At 32.9% G+C, this 11,843-nt stretch overlaps 1 protein-coding gene across 1 annotated transcript in view; it reads right to left on the bottom strand.

Moving 5' to 3' along the window:
* The window catches only part of LOC103596167 (WD repeat-containing protein 70), a gene marked incomplete at its 5' end in the record, with an annotated part of 258,626 nt that extends 247,082 nt beyond the window's left edge, over positions 1 to 11,544 (bottom strand). The window contains 2 exons of the mRNA XM_008579746.1: positions 5,339 to 5,472; positions 11,485 to 11,544. Coding sequence (XP_008577968.1) covers positions 5,339 to 5,472; positions 11,485 to 11,544 — 194 coding nt within the window. The remainder of the gene's footprint in view (positions 1 to 5,338; positions 5,473 to 11,484) is intronic.
* Between the last annotated feature and the right edge of the window lie 299 nt (positions 11,545 to 11,843).

Genomic DNA, 11,843 nt, shown 5'->3' with positions numbered 1-11,843 from the left:
TATCCAGAATATACAAGGAGCTCAAGGCAGAGTAAAAAAAAAAAAAAAAAAAAAAGTAACCCAATTAAAAAATGGGCAAAGGAGCTAAACAGGCATTTCTCAAGGGAAGATATACAAATGGCCACCAGACATGAAAAAAAATCACTAAACATCAGGGAAATGCAAATCAAAACTACATTGAAATATCATCTCACACCAGTTACAATGGCCATTACCAAAAAGACAGAGATTAACAAATATTGATGAGGATGTGGAGAAAAGGGGAACTCTCCTACACTACTGGTGGGATCATAAATTAGTGCAGCCATTATGGAAGAGAGTATGGTGGTTCCTCAGATAAAACTACGGATAGAACTGCCATACAATCCAGTAATCCCACTGCTGGGTTTATGCCCCCAAAAATGAAAATCATCATGTTGAATGGATACCTGCACTCTCATGTTTATCACAGCTCCATTTACAATAGCTAAGAGTTGAAACCAACCTAGATGTCCATCATCAGACAACAGGATAAGGAAAATGTGGTGTATATACAATGGAATACTACTCTGCCATAAAAAGGAATGAAATTCTGCCATTCACAGGAACATGGATGAACCCTGAGAAAATTATGTTAAGTGAAATAAGCCAGGCACAGAAAGATAAATGCCTCATGTCCTCATTCATCAGTGGAAGCTAAAAAAATTAATAGATTTTTTTAAAAGAATGAAAGAAAGATACAACAATCACAATAATTTATTGAACTCTCAAAAGGTGAGAACAGAACTGAGGCCAACCAGAGGTGTAAAAGGGGAAGGGGGCTTAGCAAGAAATTGGTAAAGGGCCACAAAAAATGATTACATTGTGTAATGATAAATATAGAAAAAAGAAATAAGAATAAATAAATAAAACCTGATATTTAAACTGGTAGATCAAGGAAATAATTAACATTCAAGTCTTTTTAAAGTGTCCTTGAGGTCAGAAATACAGTAGTCTTCCTTACTCACAGTTTCACTTTCTTTTTTTAAGATCTTTTTTAAATTTTACTTCTCAATATACATTGTAGTTGATTTTCATGCCCCATTATCCGTTCTTCTCCACCCCCTCCCCCCAGCCCACATCATATCTGTTCAGTTGACTTAAATAGTTCAAGGAATTTTTGTGGGTTATTCTGTCTTCTTTCCCCTCCCCCAATTTGTTTGTGTGTTTATTTATTTATTTTTAGCTCCCACAAATAAGTGAGAACATGTGGTATTTCTCTCTCTGTGCCTGACTTGTTTCACTTAATATAATTTTCTCTAAGTCCATCCATGTTGTTGCGAATGGTAGTAATTTTGTTCTTTTTTGTAGCAGAGTAGTATTCCATTGTGTAGATATACCTTTTTTATAGCAGAGTAGTATTCCATTGTGTAGATATACCACAGTTTCCTTATCCACTCATATGATGATTGACATTTGGGCTGGTTCCAACTCTTGGCTACTGTAAATAGAGCTGCAATAAACATTGGAGTACAGGTATCCCTTCAGCATGATGATTTCCATTCCTCTGAGTATATTCCCAACAGTGGAATAGCTGGGTCATATGGTAGATCTATCTGTAATTGTTTGAGGAACCTCCATACCATTTTCCATAAAGTCTGCACCATTTTGCAACCCACAGTTTCACTTTCCATAGTTTCAGTTACTCGCAATAAACCACAGTCTGAAAATATTAAGTGGAAAATCCCAGAAATAAACAATAAGTCTTTAAATTGTGCACTGTTCTGAGTAGTGTCATGAAATCTCATGCCACCCCACTCCAAACTGCCCAAGATGTGAATCATCCCTTTGTCTAGCATCTCCATGCTGTAGAAACTTCCCACCCATTAGCCACTTAGTTAACTATCTGAATTATCACATCAACTGTCAGAGTATCATAGTGCTTGTGTTCATGTAACCCTTATTTTACTTAACAGTGGCCCCAAAGCAGAAGAACAGTGATGCTGGCAATTCAGATATTGCAACGGGAAGCTGAAAAGTGCTTCCTTTAAGTGAAAAGGTGTAAGTTCTCAACTTAATAAGGACAAAAAGAAATTGTATGCTGGAGTAGCTAAGATCTATCGTAAGAATGAATCTTTTATCCGTGAAATTGTAAAGAAAGAAAAAGAAATCTTTGCTAGTTTTGGGGTCACACCTCAAACTGCAAAAATTATGGCCACAGTGTGTGATAAATGCTTAGTTAAGATGGAAAAGGTATTAAATTAAACACCGTTTAAATGGAAGATATGAACAGAAACATGTTCCAATTGATGGCAATCAGGTTCAATACTGTCTGCAATTTCAGGCATCCATGGAGGTCTTGGAACATATCTCTCATGGATAAGGGAGGAATACTGTACTATAATTCCAAAGAGCTCTTCTAGAGAAATTCATCCAGGATACCAAGACTTAGGACTTCTTTCTCCCCTCCTGAATAGCAATGGGAGTCCTCTGCATATGAATCCTCTTTGGCACCCACATATTCACCATGATGCTGCCTTTTGGATCTCAGTCAAATTCTGACATCTGCTATTCCAGGTGAAAAGATGATTTGAAAACAGCATGCTGTGTTTCTCTATCTTCAAGATAGTCAACAAACGCCCTCAGATTTTCTTTACAGATAATATAGGAATAATGTAGGTGGATGACAAAAAAGTTACAGAGGTATTTACCTGAATGATATGTGTGTGTGGATTCTTGTTTGGGTGAACAACTTGACTTAAAAGATTATTTAACAGATCAATGTCAAAATAAAGAAAGGCTTCTAGAGGCAGAGCAAAGTCTGACTCTGCCACATGCAAGAGGTATCAATTAAGTGAGAACTTATTGCACACTCGTGAAATTTGCAACTGGCAAAAAACAAAGATTGATCATTAATATGTTCAGTGTCAAAATGAGATATTGGAAAAATGATTCAACAAAATAAAGAGAATGAAACTGAATGTAAAAAGTACATATAAATACCTATATTTCAGTTATTCCTTTATTTAAAAATCCACACTAAATTTTAGTGGGTTTGTGGTGGTAGCATTCCTGTTTTTATCTTAAACCACCTATTTTTAAGTCAGGAGGCACTTTATTACCACGGCAGTTTGTGTATGCTGAATGTGATCCCTCAAAGGTGAGTTCGAAATATGCACTGCCCAATACAGCAGCCACTTAGCCACACGTAGTTAAAAATCAAATTCTTAAAAAATTCTGTTCCTTTTACTTGTCACATTTCAAGTATTCAATAGCTATGTGTCACAAGTGACTACAAGATGGCGCAGATATAAAATATCTGCATCAGCACAGGAAGTTCTATTGGATGGCACTGCTAGATGATTGGATATCAAGTGATGACCCTTGCACTACTTAATACAACAGAAATTACAGCTAGAAAAGGATCCTATTTTCCTTCCTTGCCAAATATCAAAGGTACCAGATCAGACTTTCTCTACTGCTTTTTGTTGAAAAGGTGTTGGCAATCAGCCCCACAGCCTGTTTTTGTATGGCTTGTGAGCTACAATGGTTGTTATATTTTTAAACAATTGTGTATGTACATATGTATGTATGTATGTATGCATGCATGCATACATGTATGTTAAGGTCATGAGAAACAATGAAAGACTGAGAAACTACCATAGATCAGAGGAGACTAAACAAATAGGATTAAACGTATCTTTACATTAGTATCTTTGAGGTATATTTGAGGGGTCATTAGTGGAAAAACCAGTGAAATCCAAATAAAGTTTGAAATTTAATACTAATTGACTAATCTTGGTTTTTTAATTGTGACAAATGGCCCATGGTAATATAAGATGTTAAGCAAAAGGGAAACCAGATGAGGTATATACATGAATTCTACTATATTTGTAGCTTTTCTATCAATTAAAAAATATTCTGAAATAAAATGTTTACTAAATTTTAAAAATGGGAATATGAATGTGACCTTGTCGTTTAAACACAGACCCACATGTGTGCATGCATATGCATCTATATTTTCTACCTCTTCCCATTGAAAAGGTCAAGAAGCAATAATATCCCAATATCAACGAGCATGCCCAGCATCCAGATTTGGTCCCTAAATACCATTTCCACAAAAAAGAAAGTAGAGCTCCTTGGGGAAGTGCTGACTCCAGGACTTGGAAAGGAGCATACCAGGAGGCCTACAATAGGTTGTGCCAGAAACTAAGTAGGCTTTTAAAGACTAATAAGGTCATGTCAAAATTACATAGCAATCAGGGACTCCCAATGGACAAATCTGGAACAATTTAAACATCAAAAAGAATAATGACTGCAATTGACTGAAACACATGACAATTTAAAACTAATAAATACTGATACTCAAAAAAGAGAAAACCAAAAAAACTCATTTATCATTAATTAAAACTCAAACACATGACAATTTAAAACTAATAAATACTGATACTCAAAAAAGAGAAAACCAAAAAAACACTCATCACTACCAATAATAGCTCATTTATCACCACCAATCCTTAAGCTGAAAATAAGTAACTAAGTAGAGATAACTAAGCCTTTATTCTGCCTCTCCAGTTGTAACCATATTTCAGGATAACCAAATAACATCAGTTAATGAGAGAAAGTTCTTCTTTTAGAAGAATGTCAACAAATAATGTAGAAGAAATAATAGAATTAGAAGATTCCCAATTTGTAACCCTCAATGAGATAACTAATTCAGGTAGAAACCATCAATGGATGTTAAATTCATTTAGTAAAAGGGAATGTCTGAATGTTTACATCTAACCAAAGTTCATGCCTATCTCAAGTATAAAATATTTACTTTACATGGAGGAATCAAGTGTCACCAACTTAATCCAGAGATCTATCTTAATTTCTAGTCACTAACAGTGGAACAACTAGGTAGTGTAAAATACTGAAGAGGAGATAAAGAAACAAGTTAAATGTTACCGTAAGGAAGCAATATCCTAAAAGACAGGGTCAAAAATAGGGATAAGAGGGTAGCGATATGTAAGGCTCTTTCTGATATGCTAGTTGACCATACCTGGACAGCGCAGCATGGATTGGCACCTGAATACTGGCTCCATATGCATACACAAATACATAATATTACATGTCATTTACTGAAGTGTTTTAAAATAAACTAGGCAAGGTACCAATTTCTAAATAAATATATTTTTAAAAACAACTAAAGACAGAAAATGCCTTACATAGGTTAATGAAACTAAAGGAAAGAAATTTAAGGTTCATTTTACTTTCATCTGAATAATGAAGGTGGTATACAGTCATATAAACTTATTGTATTTTTGTACAATAAATGGAATTCAAATGACAACAGCACTCTGTTCTTCAAATATGAAGATACTAAGCGAATACATACCACTCACAGGGCTGAAGAGATCGAAATGCCTTAAAAGAAGCATCCATTCCAGCAAAATCCCAAAACTTAACATCATAATCATATCCTCCAGTCACCAAACGGGCACCTGAGGGATCCAGACCCAACGCAGACACCTGGTTTTAATGAAAAAAAAAAAAAAAAACATACATATATAAAAATGGGAGAAAAACAGTTCATAGTCTATTATAACCCCAATTTCCATTCTCTAACCCCACCCCCTATCTTATAGGCACTAGAAGCACAGATCACCAATTGTTGCTACTTCTGAAAAGTAAGAATGAACAGTACATTCTATATTATTTGACTTGGTTATTATGAATATTATTTCTTTCAAAATAAAGAAAATAAAAATATTTTAAATTTAACCTGACAGCTTTGTCTCAATTTTTCAATCATGTACTCAGAATAGCAATCACTGGAATGCCATATGATAAACTAAGTTGCTTTAGTGTATAATAGAAATCTCACAAATAAGCCAGCTTTTTCTATATACAATCTTGAGGAACCCTTTCAAGATAGTTTAACTACAACTGAATGAAGACCACATGAATCTAAAATTACCGAAATGAGTAACATCAATAGAACTTTAAGAAATCTATTTAACAAAGTAGGACAAAGTAGAAATTATTATCTAATACATATGGCTAAATGACTCAGTATAGTCACCTTAAACTAGTATTTTTAAAGCTGAATTTATAAGTGACTAACCACATTAAAATAGTACTTATATTGGTTTAATAAAATATTTGCTTTCCCTGTGAACTTTCCTAGGTGCAATTCACATGTGAATACCCAATGTGTAATTCACTGTTCTTGAGCTACATTTAACATTCTGTCAAAGCAGGAAGTCTCTGGATACACTGCCCACCCAGAAGAAAAAACTAGATTAGAAATATTTGAGGTGATTACCATATACATGAGACAGCAAAAGGATGGAAGTTTTATACAAAGGAAACTTCATAAATCAGTTCTTCTTCTAATAAACAAACTTGAAATGTAACAATGTAATACAATTACTATAATTAAATAAAACAGATACTGACAAAATAATTTAAACTCACTTTAATTACTATCTCCAAACACTGATTTCAGAATATAAGGGAATTATATACAAATAATTAATGACTTATTTTATGTTAAAATTAGACATAGATTCTAAAGGTGTTAAGGAAATCATACAAATGAGAACTAAGTTGTTTTTATACCTGAACAATAATGCCTTAAAATAAAAAACAATCAAAAATAGAAATAAGTATACAATAGTTTTCAAAGTCTAAGCAGTGACTTCTGCTACTACCACATACAAACTCACTTGCCCCCATGCCCATTATACATCCTTCTTCCCTGCTGTTGTAATTAAAGAGGTGTCCCTTCTCCTGATAAGGTGAAATCCACCAGTGTTCACATCACTACAACACAATTTGAAATTGCAAATTTATATGTGGCTGCTATATTCTATGCCTGTCCTCCGGCCAGAGTCCTGATAAGGTGAAATCCACCAGTGTTCACATCACTACAACACAATTTGAAATTGCAAATTCATATGTGGCTGCTATATTCTATGCCTGTCCTCCGGCCAGAAAGTGTAAGCTCCACATGAACAACAATCACGTCTGTCCCCACCAGCACAGTGCCCATGCACAAAATAAAGATTCTAATAAATATATTTAAAAGACAGAACAAGTGCTAAAAGTTTTTAAACCTTATGTTACACAAACAACAATGCAGTCCAACAAAAATGAGATAAATTCCCTCTGTCAAGAAAGAACAATAGAATAAGTTGCAAAGTTGACTATTCTCCTAGCTAAGGGCAGAAGAAATAAGACAAATTTTACAGCACAGTGACCAAATGAGGTTTTCAATGCTAGTATTCTGAAGTATCAGGATCTCTGTGGTTAATCACCCACCAAAAGGATATGAAAAGTAGTGAGTTAAACAGAAAATAGAGCTCAGAGGTAAAAAATATTCTACCCCAGTTAAAAAAGACATGGCCATCCACAAGATCTGTAAAACTACTTCTCAATCCTTATGTCCCAACAAGTTGAAGAACAGAAGTCTGGTCATTCCTCAGAAGCATTTTAATCACACTGAAATAAGGAACTCATACAATATAAATGTTGGTCTAAACTACTTCTCAATCCTTATGTCCCAACAAGTTGAAGAACAGAAGTCTGGTCATTCCTCAGATGCATTTTAATCACACTGAAATAAGGAACTCATACAATATAAATGTTGGTCTAAAACAACAGTTGTTTACAATAGAGTTGAAAGAATTATCATTTTAATTGAATAATATATAGAAAGAAAGATACACCATTATCAAGTGAGATTTATTCCAGGAATAAATCCAAGAATTCAAGGTTGGCTTAACACCAAAAAATCAATTATTGTAATAAACTACTAATGGGATAAAGGACAAAAAACACATGATCATCTCAATAGACTCAAAAAAGTATTAGCCAAATCCAACCTCCTATTCATGATTTTTTTTTTATATCAAGAAATGAGGAATAGAAGGGAATTCCTTAAACCTAATCAAGGACATCTGTGAAAAAGAGCTAACATCTTAATGACGAACAACCAAATCCTTTCCCCCCTAACATCAGGACCAAGACCAGTGTGTATACTCTTGCCTTTCTATTCAACACTGTACAGGAAATACTAGTCAGGGCAGGAAAAAGAAATAAAAGACATACATATTAGAAAGAAAGAAGCAAAACTATACTCACAGACACAACCTGTACAATAGAAAACCATACAGAATCCAATAAAAAGTTATTAGAATAAATGAGTTCAACAAGGTTGAAAGAAATAAGATTAACAAACCAAAGCCAATTTTATTTGTATACACAACTAATAACAATCTGAACATGAGATTAAGAAAATAATTCCACTTATGAGTATCATCAAAAAGAATAAAATACTAAGAAATGTTACAGAGTATAAGACTTGTATACTGCAAATTACAAAATATTGTTTAAAAAATTAAGGATCTAAATAAACAGAAAGACATTCCATGTTCATGAATCAGAAGACTTAATATTGTTAAGATGGCAATACTTCCTGAATTGATCTACAGATTCAATGTAATACCTATCAATCAAAACCCAGCTGGCCTTTTTAAAGGAATTGACAATCCGATCCTAAAATTCATATGAAAATGCAAAAGACCCAGAATAGCTAACACAATCTTAAAGAACTAGAACAAAATAGGAGAACTTATACTTCCCAATTTCAAAACTTACTGCAAAGCTATAGTAATAAAGATAGTATGGTATTAGCATAAGGGCAGACTTATAAATCAATGGAATATAATTGAGAATCTAGAAAGAAACTTTTACACTGTGGTTAACTGATTTTCACATAAATTATTAGTACTAACCTATTTCAGAAGTTGATTTTATAATACAAGCACAGCCTTTGCTTTGCACTGAGCCATGTTACTGAAATTCATTACAAACTGGAACTCAGCAAAGACACAGTGCCAATATGCACAGGTTTCTGTAACACTGCCCCGTGCAAAACAGGGCTGCCTGTATGTACTTGTTAAAAACTTAACAAGAAGAGTAAGAATATCCTGAATACCATACAAATTTAAAATTGGAGCATCAGATGGCAGCAACACTTTTATGTAAGTCTAGCATCTAATATATTTATTGACGTTACTTTGGTCTACAATACTGAGAAAGTGCTATACATACAGATATGTAAACAATAATAGTCTGTTCATTTTTTTGAAGCAAATTTCCAGTCTTATCGTACTGTTCAACCTGACCCAGAAAGTTAAAAAAGTGGAAAAAATAGTGTTTTGAAACCATAACAGTATCTAACAACTCTTCCCGTCACATGTGATAAACATAAAAGTCAAACCACAATATATTATCACGTTCACTTGGAACAGTTCAGTTGACTATCATGCCATAAATAAGTATATTCACCAAACAGATACATTTCTTCAATGGCAAAGAGAAAAAGAGCAGAAAAACTGTTATAGATTAAAAGACATTACAAATAAACACAACAATGACTCTTTTAAGAGTGAATCAGCCATCACTTAGATAGTTATTTAAACAAATTAACTGTAAAAAGACATGAAACAACCAGAAAAAATTTGAACACTAATGGGATATTAGTTGATATTAAATAATTACTGAAAAAGTTTTAGATATAACAAAGATGTTATTACATGAGAGAGTGCATGCTCATGCATGCTCAGAGAGAGAGAAGAGACAGACCAATCTCATCTCTTAAAAATTCACACTGAAATATTTATAGATGAAATCATGTGAAGTCTGGTATTTGCTGTTAAACAATCCTGCAACATTGGTTGGGATGAGGGGTACTAATAATGTAAAGTGTATGTAGGAAACAAACAAGATTGGCCTTACAAACATTTTTATAATAACTAGTTAAAAATAAAAAAGATAGGGGGGTGTTAGTGAGAAATTGGTAAAGGGCCACAAAAAATGGCTAATTGTGTAGTGCTGAATATATTAATTATCTTAATTTGAACATCACATATTGCACACAGGTACAGACATTTAATGCTGTACCCCACGGATACATACAATCAATTATGTTTCAATTTTAAAAAAAAAAAAAGAGACCAGATAGAAGAGTCAACTTCCTAATATCTGACATTTATAAGAAGTACAAATACAAGCATGGAAAAGGCAGGATTGCAAAAAAATGAGTTAACCCAACAGTACAATTAGATGCTGTAATTGTCTTTCAATGTGTAAGACACATTGGAGTATTTTTTAATTATGTTTCTCTACAAGATAAAACAATTTTTTTAAAAAAGGAAATATTTAAATCAAATGTGTGTAACCCATGAATTATCTCTCACTTGTAAAATTCTCTTAAATACTAACAGTCTGTAATTACTTTCCTTATTTACCTAAAAACATGAAAATTAGCTGGTCGGTTAGCTCAGTTGGTTAGAGTGTAGTGCTGTTAACACAAAGGTCCAGGGTTCAATCCCTGTGCCAGAGAGCCACCAAAATAAACAAATAAATAAAAACATGAAAATTAGCAGAATTGCATCACAGTTTCACAATAAAAATATCAAGTCTGATTTAACAAAAAATAGATATAACATTAAAAATTAGAGGGCTGGCCAGTTAGCTCAGTTGTGCTGATAACACCAAAGTCAAGGTACCAATCATTCATTCATTCATACGTAAATAAATTAAATAAATAAATAAATGGATGGATGGATAGATGGATGGATGGATGGATGGATGGACGGATGGACGGGATGGATGGATGGATGGATGGATGATGGATGGATGGATGGATGGATGGATGGATGGATGGATGGGTGGAAGAATAAAAATTAGAAATGATTTCTTAAGGCAGCAGTTTTCAAATATTTTGGTTTCAAGAATCTTTACATTCCTATCTATTGATTGATGTTTTCCCTCTCATTATGGCATTTTCTGACTTCTTCATATTCCAGACATCTAGAAAAAGATAGCTTCATTGAAAACAGAAAGTAAGAACCTTATTCTTTCAATTCATATGCACATTTCACTCATTCAAGCACAATTTTTTAATGGTTTTGCAATAAGATGCAATGATTCCATCTTATACTCCAAATACTTTATATATAAATTCCTCTTTAAAAAAATAAGTAAATACAATATAAAAAATGCAAATACAATACAAAAAAATGCAATCTATAAACCAAGTAACATAATCTTAAAGCAATACAGTGACTACTTAAAGTTCACTTTTTATCTCAGCATTCATCTGAAAAATGAACTCATGCCTTTTAATGATACAAAGTAAAGCTAATGCTATGAGATATTTTCCCACACCACTAAAAAAAAAAAAAAACTTTTTGAGTTTCATTTCTTTCTTCCACTTGTAATGTTCCTATATATCAAAGAAAAAGAGGTTTTGAAAGCCAACAAAAACAATGGCAATAAGTGTTCCTATATTAAACAAAAGGCAATAGCTATTTTGACTGAGCATAAAAGTAATCTATTTTTTTAAATGTCTGTAGCTTTTATGACATCAGTTGATTGTGTAATTAGCCTTAATACAAATGTATTTTATTACTTTACTTTTCCATGAGAGTCCTGTAATTGAGAGAAAAGAACCAAATTTTGTAAACTTACTGTTTTAGTGCCATGTTTCAGTGTTATCTCATGTGAATCAGGAATCTTTTGGACAGGATTCTGAAACAAAATTCCATAACATCAATGAGTAAAATAATTGGGAATTACATACCACATTCACAGGGAATACAACTTTTAAAAATTGCATCACTGGCTTTTTAACACAAAGCTTTAAAGGAAAAAAGCAAAAAAAGTGTGAGGGTTCCTTTTTTCTGAACTTCTAGATAGACGACAATTGGTTTCTTTGAACTGATAAATTGAATTTAAACCTCTAAAAAGATAAACCTAAGAAATTCTTTAAGTTTTATGAAATTATTCCTTATTGTTAACATAAACTTTTTATTTAATCTAAAAATAAA

This window comes from Galeopterus variegatus, unplaced genomic scaffold (genome assembly GCF_000696425.1).
Source record: "Galeopterus variegatus unplaced genomic scaffold, G_variegatus-3.0.2 Scaffold81, whole genome shotgun sequence".
NCBI classification, from domain to species: domain Eukaryota; kingdom Metazoa; phylum Chordata; class Mammalia; order Dermoptera; family Cynocephalidae; genus Galeopterus; species Galeopterus variegatus.
This window is presented reverse-complemented; position numbering and strand designations above follow the sequence as displayed.